At 56.7% G+C, this 23,685-nt stretch overlaps 1 protein-coding gene across 9 annotated transcripts in view; it reads right to left on the bottom strand.

Moving 5' to 3' along the window:
• Window positions 1–23,685, bottom strand: part of Plec (plectin) — a 62,331-nt gene that overhangs the window by 19,734 nt on the left and 18,912 nt on the right. For 3 of the 9 annotated variants that reach the window (XM_055626382.1, XM_055626389.1, XM_055626386.1), the window contains 9 exons: window positions 4,171–4,232; window positions 3,768–3,857; window positions 2,814–2,891; window positions 2,622–2,714; window positions 1,551–1,717; window positions 777–892; window positions 599–705; window positions 384–503; window positions 200–295 (listed from right to left, as the gene is read on the bottom strand). In XM_055626382.1, the coding sequence (XP_055482357.1) occupies window positions 200–295; window positions 384–503; window positions 599–705; window positions 777–892; window positions 1,551–1,717; window positions 2,622–2,714; window positions 2,814–2,891; window positions 3,768–3,857; window positions 4,171–4,232 (929 nt within the window). The other 6 variants (XM_055626387.1, XM_055626381.1, XM_055626385.1 and 3 more) reach the window with 6 other exon arrangements.

The raw sequence follows: 23,685 nt of genomic DNA, 5'->3' as shown, positions 1-23,685 counted from the left end.
CTCATCTCCATTTCAACCTGGTACGACTTTGGTCCCTAAACACTAGGCAAGTTCACGCCATACCTGAGGGGCATCAAGTTCTGGGGCTCACGGAGGCCTCGATTTACCAACCCATGGAATACATGACCCTCACACCCCCGGCTATCCCCCAAAACCAGGAGACACCCCACTCACTTCCCTTAGGAGTGCCTCACTTTACCTCCAAAGACTGGTAGATGCCTTTGGACCGGTTCTTGTCTGCCTCCTTGGCTGGAAGCTCTGTCTCCTTGAACTTCAAAAACTGGCACCACAGGATCTGTGGAGACAAGGGGCGTCAGCAGCTACACCAAGACATCACCAAGACACTCAGAGGACACCAGCCCAAGTGGGCATGTCCACCCCACCTCGATCTCTTCAAAGCTGGAAGGGAACTTGCGCTCCTCAAAGGCAGCAGTATGGTGCCGGATCCACTGCAGCAGCAGCAGCACAAGCTCCCGGTACTCCTGCCAGCGCAGCTGCAGCTCCTGCGAGCAGAGGAGCGAGCCAGCCGCCATCAGGGTCTCAGGGTCTGGGCCGAGCCTAAGGCCCGCTTTCCACCCATCACGGGCTACCCACTCACATTGGCCCTCACCCCATCCTGTGCGCCGGGCACACGGGGCATGGCATCATACAGGGATGAAACATAGGTGATGATAGACTTCTCATCAGGCTGAGGGACATCCACATCTGCATGGAGAGGCCAGTTCAGTGGGGTCCAAGCAGCAAGGGTGAGGATGGGGAAAGCCGGTGGGTCATACCTTCTGGGTCCAGGAGCCTTGTAACTCCCAGGTCCCGCTCTGCCACGGAGAAGGCCTGGTCTAGGTTCTCCAGGTTGGTCTGACGATACACTTTACTCATATCAATGAGCATGGGCCTGCAGACAAGTTGGGGTGGGCAGCAGAGACACCCACTGAGCAGGGCTACACAGACACATTCCTTCACACATCCTAGCAATCAGAGCCCGGCCACACACCCTCCTAAAGACATACTACCTACTTCGCTAACATCGCCAATCCTGCCATGGGGAAGCTGATTTTTGTTTTGGGTTGGAGGGGGTTGTTGTTTTGAGGCAGGGTCCTACTGTGTAACCCTAGCTGGTTGTAATTCCTACGTAGCCTGAGCTCCCAGAACCATCTGCCTCTGTGTCTGCCTCCAGAGTACTGGGATGAAAGATATGCGCTACCACACCCAGCCTAAGGAGCCTATGGTGGGCATCAGCACGGGAGCAGTGAGCTGATTAAATATCATCAACTACAGTCTCCCTGCCCATCAGGCTTCTTGTTCGGGTCCATGTGGGCATGACCGGGCTGGAAGAACAGAGGTGCTTCCTGAAGGGCCCTGGAGGAGACAGGCAGGATCCTGCTCCAGGCGCCTCCGAGAAGAAGCTGCTGGCATTCAGTCCACCCTTCAGGCATCAGGTTCCAACAGTGAAAGGTACTCCTCCCGCTACCTCTGCCCTGACTTGTTTTGAAGTCACAGGGGTTGAAGTGCTCCCAACCTCCAGCCTCCCTCTGTTCCATGGGAACACATACTTGTGTCGGTGGATGATGGCATTGAAGAGACGGCCATCTCGCCAACTGGTGGTGAAGTTGTCACAACGCAGGCCTTGGTAGCCCTCTACCATACGCTGGGACCACAGCAGCAGCTTCTCCTTTGCAGTCATGTCCTCCGACTGCCCGCTCACCTGAATGTCTGAGATCTGCCGCACCCGGGAGACACAGGGAGGAGCTTAGCCCTGGACGCCTGGCCTGCCTGACCACCCACACTACCAGACACCTTGACTACCTGCATGAAAGCTCAGGATGCGACTCTAATACCCACGGCTCCCAGGCCACCTGGGGCACTTGGGGTTTCTGGGGCTAAAGCCTACCACGTTTACCTCAAAACCCAGGCTACTTCAGATAGCAGCTTGCACAGAAAATAACAGAGTACCTAACTTCTACTGTCAAATGATTGGTGCTTAGGGCTCCCCCTAGCAGAGGGAGGCTGGAGTGTACCCTGAACCCTCAGGGACTGGCATGTAACACAGATGATGGGCAACAGACACAAGAAGGGCAGGTATGGGCTGCCCTTAAAGTTGGTCCAGCTGTTGGGGTGAAGGGGCAGGTTAAAGCCCCCCTCTAGCTGCAGGCAGGTGTAGGTCTACCAGCCTGCCTTGCTGTCAGTACGCGTGTCAGCCTGTCCCTAACTGTCTGTCTGCTGGCCTCCCGGCCCATGTGACTCAGCGACCATGCCAGTCTGGCTTTTCAGCCCAAGATGTTAGATTTGTGGCTTCCTGTGAGGCTAGCACAGGCAATGGATGAGTCAGCCAGGGCATCCCTGCAGCTCCAGAAACTTCCTCAGGCAGCCAGCAGAAAATGCATTCCTCTACAAGGAGGTTCTACTGGCCTTATCCACATGGGGCCTGAGGGCACAGGATAGGCAGGTCTTGGGAGAGAGAATTACACCCTGAAGCCACAGGGTTAGCCAGCATAGGCTGAGGCTGGCAGGAAGGCTCTAGGGTACTGCCTTCCAGGCCACACCCTAGCCAGATACAGGACCAGCCAACCAGCCATGGAGCCCAACTAAACGCTAAGGGAAGGCGGATGGTGACATGGTAGCACCTGGAAGTGCAAGATGATTGTCCAGATCAGGCCCAGGGTCAGCTTGGGGTTGCCATCAGCGATGTCATCATTTCTGATGTTCACTAACTTCACCTGAGAACAAATGGCTCCGTTACAACCCGGCACTCGGGAGGTGGCCAGGTTTGGGCCTTATGACCTAGAGCCTGGGGCCAGGCAGACAGCCTCACTTACCTGCCGGTGTCTGAGATAGTCCAGGGCAATCTGAACATTCTGCAGCTTGTGGAAGCGCATCCTCCCCTTCTCTCGGGGCTGAGAGGAGGCAAGGCACAGTTAAGAGTCCACAGGGCAACAGTTGCTTCAAGGCCCCACCCTTCAGTCACCCCCAGAGCAGCAGCAGCAGCAGCAGCAGCAACTAAGTCAAGGGTCTCCCCCAGTGCATCAACCTCCATGATCCCAGGTTCACCCTCCTTAGCTGGATGACCACCAACCCAGGGGCAGGCTTGGAAAGCCAACAACCCTGGCTAAGGAAGGAAGGGAGTGGGGAGGAGACAATAGCCAGGAAGCCACAGCCGGAGGGCAGTGGCATTGGGGAGGGGGGTCCTCAATGGTGCCCACTGCAGCTTCTGGTGAGTCTCTGGCCCAGCCCCAGGTAGGCAGCAGGAAGGACAGCAGCAGGCAGCTTGACACACAGCCATCTGCCTGCCCAGGAGACAGATGTGGGCCAGGCTGGATTGGCCGCCATCCCTAGGTGAGTTGTGTGGGCTCCACAGTCTTGGGAAGCCCAGGTGCCGCCATGCCAGCAGGCACAACCACTCACCAGGCGCAAACTCCTGATTACGTCCCGCTCCCTCGGCTGCCCAGCCAGAGCAGGGCAAAGGGTAAAGGGCAGAGGTCAAGATTCAGAGTCCAAGCAGCAGAGAAACCAAAGCAGAGCAGAGCATGAGGTTACTGTGTTAGAGCTCAAATGCAGAGAACAGCGGGGAGGTCAAATGGCCATCAAAGGCCTGGCCTTTGGCTATAATGCCAACACCCAGGCCAGGAAGGAGCAGTTGGGGTTGGAGGAGGCTGGAGAAGGTGAGAGAGACCGAGCTGGACACCGAGTAGGTCGAAGGAAAAGGCCCCAAGGAAGGAAGGAAGGAAGGAAGGAAGGAAGGAAGGAAGGAAGGAAGGTAGGGACACACATACCAGGCTGTCCCCTGAGAGGACTTCCAGCAGGGAGATGAGGTTGTGGCCATCACGGAGGTCTTCATACAGGTCACTGATGTGCCTCTGAGCCTGTGGAGAGAGCATAGACCAAGATGGCCACAGATGAGAATCCCCAGAGCCACTTAGGCGCTGGGCACTGCCCTGGGTGTGGAGAAGCAGGGGCATGGAGCACACCCCTGCCCCAAGCAGGTACCTACCTCTGCCCTCCAGTGCTACAGCAGAGACCGTGAGAGACCAGAAAGAAGAGGAAGAAAGAGACAGGAGTTAAGTGTGGGAGGAAAGGACAGAAAATAACAGGTTTCAGAGATGAAAGGGGAGCTTGGGAACTGTGAGAACACCCGTGGGGGAGAACCCTCCCAACTGACAAGCAGCCACCACTAACCTTGATAAGGTGCTTGTTGACCCACTTGGTGAAAGTTTTCTTCTGCACACGGTCCCGCTCATCTGGAGGAGACAAAACCAGTTTACCAGGAGCCTGGGAGAAGCCTAGAAAGGCTCCTGAGGTGCAGAGACAGTGGCCCGCTTGGCCAAACCTTGCCTGACAAGGTCCCACTGGGACAACCCAGGCCTTTCTCCGATCAGAAAGACCCAGGTCCCCTAAGAAGCACAGACACTAGAGACCAAGGTCTAGCCAGGCCCAGCAGGGTGCTGCTGTTCAAAACTTCCATTGTTTCTAAAAGAGGAGGTCTAGAGCCACTGTGCCCGGAGCCCTCAGCATACAAGTCCCAGCCTGCCCCACCCCACATGCTGTCTCCCAGGCTGAGCAAGAGCATGGCAGGACTGGGACCAACAGGGCTTTTGGAGGGAAAGTCAAGTCTCCCTGACAGGGAAGCAGGCTTTCCCAGAGACACGGAGAGCCCTAGACACCCTAAGCCTTGGGCATGGATCACTGGCCCCCATCTTGGAGCCTCTCCCTGAAATCCATACCCTTACAACAGGGCCCCACCCCCACTCAGTGCCAAGGCTTCCTGATACAGGAAGGACCCTTCCTGTCACCAAGGCCCTTCCCGGAAGGAACGCCAGCTACCTTTCTTGCCCTCGGAGGCCCTGAGCACAGCCAGGTAGAGGTTGTCCTCTGAGCTGGTTCTCTTGCTACCCAGGCCCTCAGGCTCGGGCACACGGAGCCGGTGCTGAGACATGGTGCTGCCCCCGCCCCTTCGTCACCCTGTCCCTTGGCTCTCAGGTGCTACGTTCCGTCTAGTCTAGACAGCCTCGTGTGCTACACAGGCTGCTGAAGGCTGCCGGCTGCTCTGGGCACTACTAACTCAACGGAGGCTCAGCTCAGACTGGAGTCCCTGTGGCCACTCCCTTGCCTGCTGTACTCCTAGCAAGGCCGTCCTACCGCAGGAGCCTTACCCCGCCTTGCCCGCCCCCCAGAGGGGAGTGTCCCTGCGGGGAAAGGAGGAAGGCAGCCCCTCCCCCACGGCCACACCCTCAGCCCACCAGAAACAGGAAACCCGGGTTTCCTTACCCACCCTACCCACAGCAGCAGGGCCTGGGTATAGGGAAGGGGGAGGGAGGGCTGGCCCCAGGATCACGAGGGAGCACATACTATCTGCCTTGCCCACCCAGGAGGATTACCACATAGGGGCCTTTGAGTGACTGTAGAAACTCCTAGGGGTGGGGAGCAAGCGCCCCTCTACTTCTTGAAGCTCTCCTAAATCACACCTCCTCAACCCTGCACTGAGCAGGGACTGTGCCCTCCCTGTCCAGAAGCCCCCACAGCTGAGAGGTTTTCAGGCCCGGCTGGAGGAGCTCCTGGGTTTGGTAGGGTCTCCCACAGGCTCCCCCACAGTCCAGCCCAAGCCAGCCCAGCCAGGCAAAGCACACCTCAGGCAAGAACAGCTCATAGCTCAGCGGTGACTCATCCCAGCAAGGCAGCCCAGCCCAAGCTGCAGGAACACCTCCCCAGTTGGGGTGGGAGAAAGGGTTGCTGGGGCAGCAGGGAGCACACCAAGGGGGCACAGCCAGTGAGTCAGACCTGGGGAGGGGGCCTGGGTGCTGTGAGTCACTAGAAAGGAAGCTGTACTTTGGGGCTGTTTGCAACAGGGTAGGGCTAGCAGACAGCAGCTGTTGCAGGTTGTTAAGGCCCTGGGCAAAGGGCATGGGCTCCTGTGACTAGACCTGTCTACTCTGTCTACTCGTAGTCTCTGGCTCTCTTGGGTCAGAAGATGGAGCCACCTATGGCCAGCATCTCGAACTGCCCAACCAACCCAACCCACTCTTGGAAAAAATGTACCACCCAAACCACAAGAATTTTCCATCCCAGGCATTGATGCGATCCAGCTGTGAGCTGCTGGGGAACATCCCCCTTCTGGGGGCTAAGGCCTCTCTATTCCAGGAAAAGTTTGCCCTATGCTGCCCTTGCTGCTGCCCTCACGGCCACAAGAGGGCACCAAAACTCTGTAGGGTGGGGTAGGAGTCAGTGTCTGGGTCCTGGGAAAGCATGAAGCCTTAACTCCACGGAGAACAGAGCTCCCCTGCCAAGTGTCATGCTTGAGGTTCGCCTCAGCCTCCAACACCAGACCATCTAGCTCCTTCCCCTCTAGCCCAACAACCACCCCAACGGACCAGGGATGACTCCTCCCACTACAGAGACCTGAACCTGAAATCTGACACTACACCGGTCAGTGCTGTGGGGTCATCTCGAAGGCCAGGCCAGCAACCTCCCAGTCAGGAAGCAAAGCCTTCAGAGAAGTGCAGCAGTGACTGCACCGCCGACACGAGCCGTCACAGCTGAGGGCACAGGCTCCTGGAAACGGGCCAGCAGTTAAGCGCAGGAACCCAGGAAACCACGAGAATGTGGCGGAGACAGGACCTGACATACAAGGACCCTAGCCCAGATTCCAGCCAGACTGCTTTCCAGCGCCTTCCTCTTTGCCACTTTGATGTTCTGAGGATGTTGTCTGGGAAGTGGGCTCACCTCCAGGCAGGGGTTTCCACGTCTGCAAGCGCCCCTTCCCCTGAACATCCGTTTGTCTCCAGGGGCCTCCTTCCTTAAAAGTCTTTCAGGGCCTCTGAGCTCATGCTTGCGCTCATCCCTCCCAACTCTGCCCTTGCCCCCTGCCCCTGGCTGGAGATGCCCCCTCCCTTGTCCAACCTACTCACTCCCAAGCCCACATGTAACTTCCCAAGCTGGCCAGATCCCACCTGGCCAGAGCCCAGGCGTTCCCCCAAATGCTGCTGCATACTTCAGGAGACTCTCTCACTGTCCAATTAGCCCGAGGGACGCTCCCCACCCCAATATTGTATTGCACATCTGTAGGAAGGCAGCAGGCCCCTCAGCACCAAGTCAGTCTCCCTGGAAAGGGAGATAATTATAGCCCTCCTAGGACTGTCTTCACACACGCGCACGCACGCACGAACGAAGAAAACCCTAAAGACCAAGGACAGTACAAGTGGGAGGGCCCAGAGCTCCACCCTCAGCGCCTGCTCCGCTCCGGGATCGTCCCCCACAGCTAAAGCACCAAGCCAGGAAAACCCTCTGGCCCGCCCACTTACCATCCCCCTCCTCCAGACGGGGAGCAGGACAACCCTGCCTTCCTCCCCAGGTGTTTCCGGAGCTTGGAGGCGGGGCAGCACCTGGGCCAAGTAACACACTAGCACAAGCTCAAGGCCAGCCCACCAACCTGAGCGGCCGCACCCACCTACGCAACACAGCTGCCCGTAGAGGTAGCCCCTGCGGACCTGCTCGCAGCCCCCGTCCAGCCAGCAGGGCGCCTCCAGCAGGACCTCCCGCTGCGAAGTGAAGACGCCCCTCGCCGCCCACGTCCCCGCCATCGCTAGGAGCCCCGGGTTCCCCGGGCTGCTCTCACGCGACACGGAAGCCGTGCTCCCTGCCTGTGTTGGAGGTTGAAGGCCCTCCCTGGTGTGGCTTTCCACGTTCGCCCCCGCCCACCGGACGCAATGCCCAGACCCGGAGAACCTGCCCCTGCTGCAAGCGCCCCGCCCAGTGTGGGCCAGGAAGCCGAGCCCCAGCCCATTGGGAGCAAACTCGCTCGCGGGGAGCTCGAGGGAAGCCGGGGGCAGGTGCCCCGTAAGTCAAAACGGCCTGGAAACGGCAGTGATCGGAGTTTTCTGGGGTTCCTCCGACTCTCGGGGCCAACTCTCAGAGTGGCGTCGGTGGCACTGCCACTTCCAGCAGGATGTGCAAGGATCACCCGCTCCAGGGAAGCCGGGTCAGCCGAGTCGATGGGCAGGGCACAGAACTGCGGGCGACCACGCCCACGCCTGGCACTGCAAGGCACCTAAGTGAACCAAAAGGGGACATAGGGAGCCCTTTCCCTCGTGTGGTGACAAGAAGCCAAATTGAGCCCAGAGAAGAACCAGCGTCTGGTCCCAAACGAAAAAAAAATCTGTGGGGTGAAGAAGCCCTAACGTTCTGTTGGATGCTACCGACTGCAGCTGACTCACCGGCTTCTGGGAACCCTAGAGCCACGCCTGGAAAACCCATTCAGAGACCCACGTCCTGGCGATCTTCCCCTGGACGCTAAGACCTAGCAGGCCCGCTAGGGGGCACCAAGCCACAAACACACTCCCATCCGTCCTGGCTTGAGGTGCAACTCAGGAGGACAGTCCCTCTGGCCAGAAGCCCTGGTGCAGAACTGCCCAATCCCCAGAGACTGTCCCAGGTTCATTCACTTCAGCCCCACCCCATCCTGCGGTGAGCACGGCCACCTCGGACTACGGCCCAAGAGCTGGTGACTTTGAGGAGAGGGCAGAACATAGCCTAAAACTGCTTGCCCCACAACTGGTTCTGGGTCCTAAGTCATGTTGGAAGATACTCGGACAAACTGCCTTTGTGCAACTCAGCCTACAGTCTGTGGGCAGGGAGGTCACTAGGCGGGCTTTGTGGCCCTGCCCAGGGCAGCCTGTGAACCTGCCACTCTGGTTTCCCACTACTGTGGTAAGGGAGAGGGGCCTCTCTTTAGACCGCAGGCATTCCCACAGGCCTGTGCCTTCAATCCAGAGCTCACCGCAGCCCCTTTCCGTCCACCTACCCGGGACCTGCTGTAGACTAGGCAGCCACAAAGTTCTACCCCCAACAGACCCTAGGAAGTGGCAGGGTCTTCGATGCAGAGTGTGCACGGGATGGGGGGGGGGGGAGTCAACAGCTTTCACAAACACTGGGATCTCAGGAACAGGAAGAGGAGGGCTCCGGAGAAGGCAAGGGGCGGGAGGAAGGCGGACCCTCCACTCCCTGCCCCGCCCCAGTCTCCTGGCAGGGGCCGTGGCCCGTGACAGTGGCAGAGGCAAGGGCGCTTACCTTGCTCATCCTGTGCCTGCCGGTGCCCCTTGCGCCAGTGCCATACGGCAGCCAGAGTGGCAACATGACCCACCACTACCAGGGAGGGAAACAGGCTGCCCGACGGCTCCATGCCTGCCACACAGAATGACTGGCAGAGCCGTCCTCACCAGGGGCCAGCTGCTGTGAGGTCAGCACCTCCCTGCATGGAGGGCGAGCCAAGGGGTGCCCCAGGAACCAGAGCCCTCTGTGCTGCCGCCGCCTTGCCTTCAGTGACAGCCTTACTGTACAATCTGCACTCAGCCTGGGGACAATGTACAGTCCCCTCGGCACCAACTGCGCTCTCACTCAGCCTCCTCCCAGCCTCCTCCCTCCTGTGGCTCTTGGCCGCTCCCCACCCTCACTCCCCGCAAGCACGGCCCAGCTCAGCTGTCTCTACGCAGAGCCACCGACGCTCAAGGTTAACTGGAGCCTTAACTCTTGCCTCCCCACAGCCACACCCGCCAGGAGGAGGGGCCTGTCGCTCTTCTCCCCAAGCCGCAGCACCCCAGCCTAGCCTGGGCAGACTCAACATAAGTCCTCCCTCCCAAGTCAAGCCTAACCAGCACTCCCGGTCCCTATCAGGAGGAGGACCCAACGCTCAGTCTACTTCCAAGGGTGCCCTCTGTGAGCAGCCACCAAGCACAGAGGGTTGACAGATGTCAGTGCCTAGTCCCTCCCTGCCCACCCCCAGGCCTACAGCTGACCCACCACAGTGAAGTGGGTGGGCTTCTCACAAGTCGCAAGTTTCCATGTGAGGTCTTAAACAAGGTCTGAGAGAGAAGCCAGGTGAGGCTAGGCAGCTGGGGGTATTCAGAAGACAGGGGCCATGGCCTCCAGCCTAGCTGAAGGGTTGCCCCACCTACCGGGCACGATCTTCATTGGGGACAGCGACAGGAGCCCACGGGGCGAACAGGGAGCGGGTGAGGGGCGTGGGGAGGGTCACAGGCCCCCTCAGAGGCAGCAAGCCTGCAGCGGCAGTGGTGAGGCCGGAGGAGGGCACAGCTTTCCAGCCTTGTCAGCAGAAGTTGGGGGAGGGGAGAGGAGCAGTGGGCAGGGGGCCCAGGGGGATATAAATATCCAAGGAGGGCAAGCAAGGCCCGTCACTCGTCCAGACTTAGTACATGACGTATGGAGCCCAGGCTCACTGGAGTCCCATCTGGCTGGGCGGCCCCACAACACTTTGCCCCCCAGCTTTGCCCCTCCCCAGCTCCCATGGGTGATACTATAATAAGGAGGTGCCTGGCATCAGGCTCTACCATGGACGGAGACCGAAGTGGACCCGGGCTCATGTTCCCTTGGGACAGGGTGCTGCCCATGTCCTGCCTAACTTCTAGGGTGCTCTTGGGAAATGCCACATGGGCCAAAGAGGCACCAATCCCTTTCTCCCAGTGCTCTCACTGTGCAAGTCACTCAAAACACCTGGCCCCAGCGCGGACAGGACTGCATCTCCAAGGTCAGACTGCAAGTCAAAGACCCAGGTAGTCCAAAACGAGGGTCTAAGCCAAATGAGCAGTCACTCACCTGTGCCCACCCCAGGTGCACCTCCCACCCCAGACCCCTCCTGGTAACCGAGGAATTACGGAATGAGGAAGCCTCTCCCCGGGCTCCCAGTACTCCTAGTCTGTGGAGGCACAGTGTCCACAGGTCAGGAAGCAGACCCACAACACATCCGCCATAGGCCGTACTGACCTGGACCCCAGTGCTTCCTGAGAGACAAGCTGTGTGCGCGCTCGCGTCTGTGTGGAGGGGAGACACAATTCCATCGCTTTCCTCCTAGAAGCCTAAGCACACTGGGCCCGGCCCTTGGGTCCTGACTGATGAATGGCTGGGGAACTAAAGTCTGTCCTCCATTCTGTAAGGCTTCCTGTGTCCAGCACCATTCTATGAAAATCTTGAGGATATCCTATAAAGTCTTGGGCTGTGAGCACCCTATTCAGATGAGGAAACCGGGGTCTTGGTAACAGTGAGGACCTGGCCTAAGGTTCCACAAGGTCAAATGACTCTCCAGCATATCTGGCCTCGACTAACTGTCAGCACAGCACAGCACACCAGCCTTGGACCCTGAACGGGTTCACACTGAGCAGATGAGTGCATTAGGAGGCTGGACCTACAACTGCCTCATGATTTCCAGTATCACACTTCAGAAATGAGTTTCTGAAGAAACTGGCCTGTGGTGGTCAGTTCTGGGCAACCAGGGATTGGGCCAACTGTGGGGAGGGGATTGAAAGACCTGAGGGCAGGCCAAAGAGACGGATTCCTGCTGGCCAGCAGTGGACGGGGGTAGAGAGAGTCAGGCATGGTTCTGCAGAGAGAACTGCAGAGCCCCTTCCCCCTCTTTGCAGAGCCTATGACTCCACAGCCTCAGTGACTAGTCCCCCAAAGCAAAGTGCCCTGGCTCTGGGCAGCCCCTCAACCACCTAGCCTGCCCTGGACCCCCATCCCTTATTCCACACACCCTGAGCTAGCTGTGCAGAGCCAAGCAAGCCATCCCTAAGTCCTGGTACCTGAGGTCAGGAGAACCACAGTAGGTGACACCCAGGCCCTCCGCCACTTAGGGCCCTATCCCCTGCCAAAGGCTGCAAAGCCTCAGCTACAGACTTTGGTCCCTCCTTATTTTCTACCCTCTACCTGAAGCCTCCACTGCTGCTGTGCCCTACCTTGGCCCAGCTGGATCAGCTCCTCCATGCTGTACCTATCCATAGCTGCTGGCCAGGGTAAGCTGCTCCCAGAGCCAGCAGAGAGAAACGGAAGGCAGGAAGGAGGGAAGGGGTGGGAAGCGAAGGGAGGGCTTGCTCATGCCCTGGCCTCCACACCCAGCAGTAGCTCCTCCTCACAACTGACTAAAGGGTCCCCACAGTCAGCCAGACCAACAGAGCCCAAGCCTGGGGACCAGCATCAATGGGTAGCCTCAGGCAGACCAACCTACGGCACATAGGAAAGGCCTACCTCAGTCCCGAGACTCTGGGGTTCCAGTCCACTGGTCTTCCCTACTGACTCTGCCAGGCACAGCCCAACTCACCCCACAGCCTTGACCTCCCCCGTTCCCTCTCCCTGCCAGCTGAACCCTGCCACCCCATCCACCCACATGTCAAACATCCACATGCTAAGAGGCACATTCCATGCAGCCACAGAGATGCAGAGCCCTGCATGCGCACACATACACAGACACTTAACCTTTTTTCCCCTTTTAGTTACATTTATATATGTACTTGTCTATGTAGTGTGTGCCACAGCGTGAAGGTAGAGATCAGAGGACAACCACGGGAGTCAATTCCTTCCTTCCACCTTGTCCAGGTCCAGGGATCAAATTAAGGTCCTCAGACTTAGCAGCAAGCACCTTTATTTACTGCTGGGCCCTCTCTCCTCCTCCTTGACATTCACATTTCCTCAGCCCCCAAAGCCCCCAAAGCTGGCCCCTTCCCTTGCCCAAGCCCTTCTCCCTATCCTCCCATCCCTCCTTCCCCCCACCCCCGCCACTATGTCGGTCCTCTAGTCTGATCGAATATGACATCTCCTAACGGTCCCTATTTCCTTCCATCCAGCTGTATATAGCTAGGGAATGCAAACCAGATCTGCCCACAACTGGGGTAAAAACCTTCTGGAGTTCTTCAGATGCCTTCCTGCAGCCTAGTACCAAGGCGCACCAGCTGAGAGCCGTAGCCCACCCGAGAGGCGCTATGCAACTGTGACGGAGCGGGGCGGCAGTGCATCCCCATGCAAGCCACACACAGTGGAGGATCGTGGGAAAAGTCAGGGTGCATTAGGCACGTGTCAGCAAGAAAGCAGGAGAGCTGGTGTCCACATGTGGCTGGTTATACGACATCTCTCTGAGAGCACACGCCGCAAAGTGCTCAGACATCTTTGCTCCAGACACTTCTGGATCGCTTCTGAATTCCGAGCCGGGCAAAATACTACCTTTTGGGGTGAAAATGAAATTCACACACACAAACCACTTTATAACACAAGGCAATCGATGGCTGCCTCCCTCTTCGTGGCAACTCCCTTAGCTCCTTGCCTGTCAGGGTTAGCTCTCTGGCTGATCCTAAAGCCACCTCCTACCTCACTCTCCTCACCTAGCAAGGTGGGAGGGGGAGGGCTTCATCTGAAACTGTAAGATTTGACACCCTCCATATGCTGATTGGAGATCCAGAGGGGGAGCAGGGTGGGGTACCCCCAAGTCACCCTGGTATGTTTCTGGCTCCCTAGCCAGGGTTATACAGAAAAGGACCATGCTGGTGAAAGGCACTGTTGCCTCACAAACTTAATAAATAATCCACCAGAGGGGCCATGAATAGAAAGGGACAGTCTTTGTGGCTCACTGCTTGTTGTTGTTAGTTTGGTTTTGTTTTTTTTCCTCCAGACAGGGTTTCTCTCTGTAGCCCTGGCTGTCCTCGAACTCACTCTGCAGACCAGGCTGGCCTCAGATTCAGAGATCTGCCTGCCTCTGCCTGCTGAGTGCTGGGACTAACGGCATCCCACCATCCAACTTGCTCGTTTTTAACCCCAGGCTGTATGTAGAGCCACAGTTCCCCTGCCACCGGCCACACCCAGCTCCTAAGGCCCCAAGCTCAGTCCTGAGGGTGTATGGGGGAATCCGCCTGGGGACCTGACTCAGTCTGTAGCTGGAGCTTATTTCCTGTTGGAAACTCTGAATTGCCACAAGCGGTTGTGGCTGGGAAGGCTGAGTCACCTCCATCAGAGACAGGGGAGGGAGGCTGCCCCCCTCTTTGCCCACTACAGCCACACCCAGAACCCCCTCCTAGTCCTGCTGCCAACTGCTAGCCCAGTCCGGACAAGGACCAGGAAGCAAGGCAAGAAGAGCAGGGGGAGGGCTCCCCTCCCACTCACCACACCCAAAAGGAAAGCACTGAGACATATTCATGGTTACAGGGAAGCTGGAGAGGCCATCTCCTTGCCTAAGGCCATCAAGAGAGCCCAGAGGCCATTCTTCACCTTCAACTTCCCTGGCCCTCCCAGCTGCATTCATTACTCAGAGGAGCCATAGAAGTTCAACCGAGAAATGCTAGGACTGACGCTTCTGTTCAGGCAGCTGTGCCCAGTGTAGGGTCTAACCCTCACTCTAGACTCCCTTCCCCATTCCCAAAGAATAAGCCCCTCCCCATATACCAAGCCACACAGAGGCAGCTGGATACCAGGCAGTTGTGGTGCCTGCCCGTATTACATGGATGATGGTGGGGCTCCTTGGATGCCCTCAGCAGGCATAAAGGACAATGTGCCTCGGGAGAGGCTGCACAGCCATCATGCATAAAGCCTACCCATGTCCTGATGGTCTAAGGGCTTAAGACAGAGGGAGTGATTTCTGGTAGGCCCTGGGCTAATGGGGTATTGATCCATCCTCTAAGATATGGTTCCCAACTGGGAAAAAAAAAAAAAAAAAAAACAACACCCACCTAGACCACAGGCTGGGCCAGCACCCCCATGCCCCATGCCCTGGCCTAGGCAATGCTCCTGCCTGGCCTCTGCCCTTGTTCCCATCTCACCTAGAGTCATTCCACCTCTGGATCATGGCCAAGCACCCAATCATGGGGGCCCTGGGTACTAGTCATGTAATACATAATCTGAGCAGCTTGGCCATAGGGGAAGACAGACTCAAGCCTCAATGGACAAGAGGTTTGCCTGGGCCAGTCCCATGCCAGCAGCCCTTCTACACACGCCCACTTCTGAAAAGAGGGACCTCCAAAGGCCACTAGGGCAGGGAGAGGAGGAGGAGGCGGGGGCAAGGGCAAGGACAGTGCCTGAGAGGGGTACAAACAGGACTATGCCAACAGCTGGTCCTGCCAGTCTTGGGGCCTACAGGCCCCGCCCCCACCAGGATTTGCCCGGAGGAGCACAAGCCACGTGGGTCGACTGACTAGAACACCCAGCACCTTCAGGCAGAAAGGGCGCCACCTGCTGATATGAAGAGAACCCAGAGACACACATGGCGCTGCCCACCAGCCCTAAGCCCCAGCACCAAAACCACCTCCAGTCCCTTCCCTCCCATCACAGCCTGGAGCCGAAATGCAGCTGACCTGTGGCTGGGGCAGGCTCTGGGCCTGGTCTGCCCAGGGTCCCCACGGTGGTGGCAGACACCACAGGGGTTTCAGGTGCCCCTTCCTCACGTTCCTTCCTGCGATAGACCTGCCGCTCCTCACGGGCAGGGTCCTCGGCTGGCAGAGGCCCCCGCTTTGGTGGGCAGCCTATGGGACCTTGCACGGCCTGCACATGGGGGGAGCGACGGCGTGCAGGCATCACCATGGCGACAGGGCGGCGCACGCGCTGCAGAGAAGCAGGCACGATCTCCGGTGGCAGGTGTAGGTACTGACGCAGGTGGTCAATGCCCGAGTTGGTCAGGTACCAGTAGAAGTGGCACCAGGCAAAGGTCTCCCGCACCAGGCCCCGAGCTTTCAAAGAGGTCATGGCACGCATGACCTGTAGATTGGTGACGCCAGGCACATGGGGATGCATGCTGCGGGGTCGCCGGTCCTTCTTGGCAACCATCACTCCCTCACGAAAGAGCACCTCATAGATGGCCCGTAGCTGGTCCAGCGGCATGAGCATACCAGCCACCATGGCTGCTGGAAGCCTGCCGGTCAGCACAGAGTGAGGACAGCAGGTGGGGCACAGCCAGGAGGCCGATGAGGCTCCTTTGGCACAGGATGCGGCAGGGGCCCCTTCCAAAGTGGGCAGGCAGGCTCCGGTTCTAAGCACAAGGGCGCAGGCTCAGGGGCAGTGTGGCTCCAGAGCCTTTCTCTGTGAATTCCTGCCGGCAAGGCTGCCTGTCTGAGCCTCCCGCCTGCCCGCCCTCCAGGACGCCTAGGCCGGCCCCCTCTGACTCAGCAGCAGGGCGGCCCCTCCCACCTACTACTGGCAGGGCCCCTTGAAGAGTGGGGGGCACTGATACACTGCCCTTCCCCTCCATATAACTCCACATAACTCCACTGTTAGAAATCACTTTTTTAAAACACTTCTTCAAGATTTCCAAGACTGTGTAAGGGCAGGGTGGGCATAATGTGGATCAAGAATCATCCCCCAGATGACAGAATGGGCAGAAAAAAGGGAGCAGAGAGGGCAAGAGGGTCCTCATGGTAAGAACACCCCCCCCAATATGATCTGGGGGCGGGGGTCATCAGTTCACAGCTATGAAAGAAAGAGTTGCCTGAACTGGACAACTGAAAGAGTTGAAGGGAGGATGATTAGGGTACAGAGAGGAATCTGGGGTGTGTAGCGGTGGGGGGTGGAGGGGCTCCTCCTGAAGGAGAAGAACAGGGGCAGCAGCCAGAACACACAGTTGGCTGCCGGCACCACTGCCGCTGTCCATCAGAAAAGGAAAGGGACAGTGCCCCGCTCTCCAAATAACCACAGGCTTTAACACGCTCATGCCAGGCAAGATCGGGGTGGGTCCAGAAACAAAGCTACTTTCCAGCCCACGACCTCTGAAGACAGCTCAGGGTGGAGGGCTCTGGGTGGGGCCTCTATCCACCCACACCTTCATCCAGCACAGCTGTTGGAGGCCAGGGACTCCCAGCTGCCGTAGGAAATCAAAGTCACCAAGTCCCTGACACCCCAGGCTCGGGGGCCCTGCCATCCAAAAATTCCCTACCCCTACCCCCAGGCAGCCTGTCCACTTGTGGCCAGAGGGGCAGGTGCTGTGGAGAGGAGGAGAGGACACCATCAGAGAGGAAGGAAGAGGAACTATCGTATGCCCTAAGGGCTGCCTAGCACAGCTGTCACCCCTGCAGGGTCCTCAACAACTGAGGGTCCGGCATAAATAGAGCCTGTGCTGGGTGCCACCACCCAACCCCCCAACTCTCCATGTTGTGCCCCACCGAACCCCCATGCCATTCAGGCTCTCCCTAGGTGGACACACCCATTCCCACCAAGCACTGCAAACCCAGGAACTGATTATAAATAGGGCGCGGGCGGGGGATCCTGCGGTGGGAGGCGCTGGCCAGCGGCAGGCAGGCAGCCAACAAGGCAGTGCGTGGGGCGGGTTTATGGGCTGTCACCATGGCGCCCCAGCAGACTCCAAACATACAGACACAGGGCCGGTGGCGGGTGGAAACTCTGAAGGCTCAGCCAACAGTTCCCAAAGCCTTCCCTGAGGCCAGCTCAGCCAGCTCACTGCGGCAGGGCTCTCCCTGCACCACACCCCTAGCCCGGCTGAGGCAGGAAGGGGGCCAGTCCCTCCCAGCCCAGCCCTGGGAGGGCGGGGCAGCTCTCAGCTCTGCAAGACCAAGAGTGTCCAACTACTGTGTGTCCCCACCCCTGCAGAACCTAAGGGCTCTCCACACCGGGGTTTTAGTTTGGGGACCAGCGCCAAGCCAGTTCTAAGACCAAACAAAGTCCTCCTCACTTGGCTTGTCCCTCAGGCCCCTCTCCACAGTAACCTGTATTCACCCCATCCCCACTCGACATCCCCCTATCTTTTAGACATGATTCCCTAACCCGATCCCGTCAAATCTCTAACCCCACACCCACGAAGCCGATACATAACTCACCACCGTCCCCAAATGATCTCCAGCCACATCCAAAGTCCCCTGAGCCCTTGGACTGAAGTCTCTTCTGCCCAGGTCCATGTGGGTCCCCTTACAGTAACTAACTCAGCCCAGCCAACATCCCCCATCTTTTGAACATGATTCCCTAAACTAATCCCGCCAAATCTCCAACCCCACAACCACGAAGCCGATACAAAACTCACCACTATCCCCAAATGATCTCCAGCCACATCCAAAGTCCCCCCTGAGCCCTTGGACTGAAGTCTGTTCTGCCCAGGACCCCTTACAGGAACGAACTCCACCCAGCCACCATCCCTATCCCACCCTTAGGCAGGAGAGGGCAGTAGTTCCCAGAAGAAGTGGATGGGGCAGCTCCCCTCCCTCCCGCCAACCAGAGCACCTGCAGGCTTGAGACGGTAGGGAGGAGCCTAGAACAACATGTCCTCCCACATCTGCTCCCACGTGTACAAGCATACACACAACCAAGGTCTGGGTCTGCTTGTCTTCAGGGTCTCTGGGCTGAGGAGAGCTCCCTGCGCCCTGCCCTACCTTGCAGAAGCACTGAGAAGTCGCTGATTCAGCGCTGAGACCAGCAGCACTCCCTGGGCGGCCCCTTCAGGTTTCCAGAGCAACCAGACAGCGCCCTTGGGCAGTCCCTGGACCCCCAACCCTGCACAAAGAGCCACAGTGTGGCCTTTCCCAGGGCCAGCCCGTCTGGCGCCTAGTGCCCTGGGCATGAAGGTCCCCGCAGGCCTACACTGCCCCTTCATACCCAGGCGGAGGAGGACAGACTGACTGCTCTAGGGCCAAGCTCCCGCCCTCCCACTGTACTGCCGCCTGCAGTACTCGCTGCAGGGTTGCAGGGCTGCAGGGCTGCAGGGCGGCTGCTGGAGCTCTCCTCACCCGGCCCTAGGAGGTAACCTGAAAGGACAGGAGCCTGGGGGTCCTCCTTCTCTAGCTCAGCTCCTTTCAACGTTATCAGGGGGACAGCCGACCCTGACAAGTCACCCATGGGATGTTGCACCCAGCCAGAGGTCACCGAGTGTCCGAGAGCCAGACTCCTCCAAGACTGTACCTTTGAGGGAGCTGATCTCATGCTGGATGGCTCTCGAGGGGTCCATGTCTTCACTTAGGGGCTGAGGACGGTGCGCTGCAGCCACTGTGTCCAGGACTGCACAGCACCGCACTGCCCAAGGCCAGCACCGCAGCCCTGAAGGAGGATCTGGGAGGTGTGGGCAGGGCTTACTAGCCAGAGGCGGGGCTTCTGCTGATCAATGTTTAGGACACTGCTGCCCAAAGCGCATGCTCCGGGCCATGCACCATACTGGCCCTCCCCTTCTAGACAGCCAGCATGAGCTTCCTAACCGATAAAGTCCTGCTAGACTACCCAGACACTAGCCAACAGCCAAGTATGTATGCACAGCTCCTCGGTTCCTCTCCTGCTACCTGAGAGCAGAACCTGCCCCTCACATTGAAGCCTCAGCCACCTAGCCGCTCCCTGCAGGGGACACACCGTCTAGACCTACAACCTCCAGCTTTGCCCACAGATGGGACTGGAGGGCAACCAGCAGTGCGCCCCTTCCCACGGCCATGTCCCATCGAATCTCTTTTCAAGTGTGATACTTGATCACTCCACCATCCTAGGCTCAAGATGCTCTCTGTCCCAGCCTTTGCCTCTGCGGCCAGACTTTCTTGGCAGTGTCCCATCTGTCCAGCTCTGTGGCATCTCACGACCCACCAACCCTGTGGCTCAGCGTGCAACTTCAGGGTCGTCATCCCTCACAGCCGTCCCCACAAGGCTCTCTGACTCTACTCTTCTGTGTGTCCTCTTGTCACCACACCTAATGCCACCCAGCACGACACGCACTTCCTAGCACCGAGAAGCAGGCAACAGCTGCTCTGGTCCAACCACCACAGCATGCTGTTAGCAGCCGCCTGCCCCTAGATGGGATGTCCACACCAGCAGGAGGTCGCTTCTCCCTCCTTCTGCATCCCACAGGAAGTCACGAGAGAACATGTGTGGACCGTTTCAAGCCACATGCACCTTAGGTCCTCTGTGCTGGGTAAACAGTGAGGGGCAGAAATGACCTCTACAGGATGGTTCCAGTCCCCCTTAGTCTCCTGTCCTACTCAAGTCCACTCTCTTCCTTTGTCATTACCCAAGACCCTCTGCTGGCTTCTCACATACTGCCAAGCTGGCATCTCTTAGAGTGCCTTCCTTCCTTCCTTCCTTTCTTCCTTTCTTCCTTCCTTCCTTCCTTCCTTCCTTCCTTCCTTCCTTCCTTCCTTCCTTCCTGTCTTTTCTAGACAGGATTTCTCTGTGTAGCCCTGGCTGTCCTGGACTCACTTTGTAGAACCAAGCTGGCCTCGAACTCACAAAGATCTGCCTGCCTCTGCCTCCCCAAGTGCTGGGATTACAGGCATGTGCCCCCACACCTGGCTTTGAGTGCTCATCTTCCTGCAGGAACCCCTACTATGGATCAGGTCACAGCCAGGGAGGTCTTGAAAATGGATCAGGAACAAGGTTGGCAGCACTCACAGACACAGACTAAGAATCCAGGTATCAGTCCCATCCGGCTTCTGAATGAGGGCTACACTCGGCCCTCATTTCTCTCATCTGTGGGACTCAGCCCGTCTAGGGCATGGGTAGGTTTCAAGAAACACTTACGAAGTTGGGGAAAACAGTAAAGAATTAAAACACACTTTTCTAAATACTGCCTCTTAAATTTCTACTTTTTACTAAGCTGTACCTGGCCAAGCCAAGATTCAGCCTATAAGTAAACAATGTGTGTGTGTGTGTGTGTGTGTGTGTGTGTGTGTGCATGTGTGTGCATGTGTGTGCATGTGTCTAGGCGGAATGTGCACAGGGAAGAGTTCAAATCTGGGTGTTGTTCTTTAAAAGCTGGCCACTTTGTTTTGAGCCCAGTCTTCTGCAAGAGCAAGTGCTCTTAACTGTTGAGCCCATCTCTCCAGCCCCAAGAACAGGCAGATCTTGTGGCAGGAAATGGGGAAGGGCCCATGGGCAAGGGAAATGGCCTGGGGGAGGAAGCAGGGTGGTGGCTCAAAGGCAGGATGCCCTGTTTTTCCATCTTGGTTTGACGAGAAGCAATGCCTGGTCCTTCAACACAGCGGCAGCTTTTGCCCGCCTCATTGCCCAGCTTTCATGGCTCTAGGTCCCTGGCAACCGACTGTGGATTATAGACAGTTTTCCTGACAAAGCACATGGGCTCCTAAAGCAGTGGGACGTTCACTGTGGCTGGGCTCACCAGCGCGCGACGCAGCAGGAAACCCACAACCTTCAGCTTGTTCTGGCCATCCTCAGAGGCTAGGCAGTCTGACCTGACACCACTCCCACAGTGACTAAGAGTCCCGTCATATCATCTGGCCTAGGGACACACATTCTGGACAAATCAAAGTCCTCTTGATGCTTTCTGCCAACACCAAGAAAGGAGTGAACACCCTGAGGACTCCCAGGACCCCGGTCAAGCCAGATCCACTTCTCTACACATAGAACCACCCTTTCTCACACATGCCCTGTGACCCTAGCAAGCTTAGTCACATGCCCAACCCAAGGAGGAATCCCTGGTCCTTGCCTTTTCTATGCATCAGATGGGTCACCCTTTGAGTCCCTTGAGCTTCCCCCCCACCTTTGTTTTTGAAACCAGCTGGTTTCAACCTTAGGCTGGCTCCCCTCAAGGAGCCCATCTTCAACCCTGTCTCTAATGGGGTCCTTCTTGTTAGGGCTCCTTGGTTAATGGATTGTGTTAGTGGGGAGTGGCCCGGCTGATCCTGTGCAGGGTGACCTGTGACAGCTGGAGATCATGTCAGCAGATACCTTCCACCCTAGGACACCAGACTCAGTAAAGCCCATCCCCAGGCCTCTGCAGAAAGGCCTCCCTGTCTGCTCCATGGTGCCTGACTCTCCCTCGTTCACCTCCTTAAGCTGTCATCCCAGGAAACATGGACCTAATGAAGCAGTGAAGTCCAAGAAAGATATATTTCTGAGGAATTCCAGCTCGGAGTTACTCTACTAGTCCTTACTTTACCACTGAGTTTGTGGAAAAAATCTGAGTGAGGGTTTGGCTCAGTGGTTAAGAGCACTTGCCACTCTGACAGAGGATCTGGGTTTGGCTCCCAGAACCCACAGGGCACCAGTAACTCCAGTTCCGAGGGGTCCGAAGCCTTTTCTGGCTTCCATGGGTACTGTATATACATGGTGCACATACATACGGTTAAGTATTTTTTAAAAATTAAAGAATGGAGCTGGAACGATAGCTCATTAACTAAGAGCACTGGCTGCTCTTCCAGAAAACCCAAGTTCGATTCCCAGCACCACTGTGACTGCTCCTAACAATCTGTAAACTCCATTTCCAGAAGATCTGACATCCTCTTCTGACCTCTTCGGGCACCAGGCACATGGGTGGTGCCCAGACACACATGCGGGCAAAACACCAATCAATACACAACAAGATTTAGATTAAAAAAAACTTTTTTTGTTTTTGTTTTTCAAGACAGGGTCTTTCTGTGTAACAGTCTTGGCTCTCCTGGAACTAGCTCTGTAGACCAGGCTGGCCTTGGACTCAAGAGATCCGAAAGCCTCTGCCTCCAGAGTGCTGGGATTAAAGATATGCGCCACCATGCCCAGCTTAAATAAAATTAAATTAAAAAAAAAAAAACATGATCTTTAAAGCATTGTTTGCTCATTTGTTTTTTGGTTTGCTTTCATTATGTGTTTGGTGTGCTGGTGACAGAATTCAGGGCTTCACACATGCTAGTCAAGAGCTGGCTGGACCAATGAGCTACTACCCACTCCTCTAAAAACTCATTCAGTTAAAATGTTATCATTTTTAAAGGGCCAGAGATGGGGGTCAGTGGGTAAAATGCCTGATACACAAGCATGACGACCTCATCAAATCTCTGTCCCACATGTAAGGCAGGCACTATGGCCCATCTATAACCCCAGCACTGGGTGGGTGGAGACAGGAGGATGGCCAATGCTCATCAGCCATCCAGACTAGTCTAAATGGCATGCTCCTAATAAGTAAGAGCCCCTGTCTGAAAAATAATAAGGTAGGATGCAATCAACAGAGAAAGACACTGCACACTAAACTCTGGCCTACACACACACACACACACACACACACACACACACACACACACGTTAACATACAAGTACACAACACCCCACCACCACTACCACCATACATGATCCAGTAATCTGGGCATGGTGGCCGAAATCTGCAATTCCTCCACCCAAAGGCTGAGGCAAGAAGATTGTGAGTTTGAGGCCAGGTAGGCTACATCCTGGGACTTTAAAAATGGCAGAAGGGTAGGACCAGTAAATCAGGAAAGATGTATGTGGTTAACATGAGGGTACCGTCCCTTTGAAATTGCAAAGGCAGGCTCAAATGTGTGCCCTCCCCCCATGACTATAGGAGATTTCAGGTTACAGGGTGTGAGAGAACAAATGGAGAGAGACATGTGTGGCTGTTTCCCTAGCATTTGGTCCTAGCAAAGCTTTCTGCACCAGCTATTGCTTCTCCTAGTGCCTAAACAAACAACCTATGACTGGCCAAAACAAGGGAGAGTTAAGCCAGGTGGTGCTGCTGGCAACAGTGGTGTCGGCACACGCCTTTAATCCTAGCACTCAGGAGGCAGTGGTTTGTGGATGTCTGTGGGTTCAAGGCCAGCCTGGTCTACAGAGCTAGTTCCAGGACAGCCAGGGCCACACAAAGAAACCCTGTGTCAGGAAAGAAAAAAGAAAAAACAAGTCAGAATTCACTGGACTTCTGGATTCAAACACATTCTCAAAAGACTCAACAGCCCAGTGCAGTGACTCATGCCTATATAATCCTAGCAATCAGGAGGTCGAAGTAAGAGGATCTGAATTTAAGGTCATCCTTAGATACATAAATGAATTTGAGTCAGCCAGGGTTATGTGAGATTCTGTCTCAAAGAAGAAGAAGAGGAGGAGGAGGAGGAGGAGGGGGAAGAGGAGGAAGAGGAGGAAGAGAAAGAGGAAGAGGAAGAAGAAGAAGAAAAAGAAGAAGGAAAGAAAAGAAAGGAAGGAAGGAAGGAAGGAAGGAAGGAAGGAAGGAAGGAAGGAAGGAAG

The sequence above is a fragment of the Psammomys obesus genome, unplaced genomic scaffold, assembly GCF_907164565.1.
Source record: "Psammomys obesus unplaced genomic scaffold, mPsaObe1.curated_primary_1811, whole genome shotgun sequence".
NCBI classification, from domain to species: Eukaryota; Metazoa; Chordata; class Mammalia; order Rodentia; family Muridae; genus Psammomys; species Psammomys obesus.
Note: the sequence above shows the minus strand (reverse complement) of the source record. Positions and strands in the feature narration are given on the sequence as shown.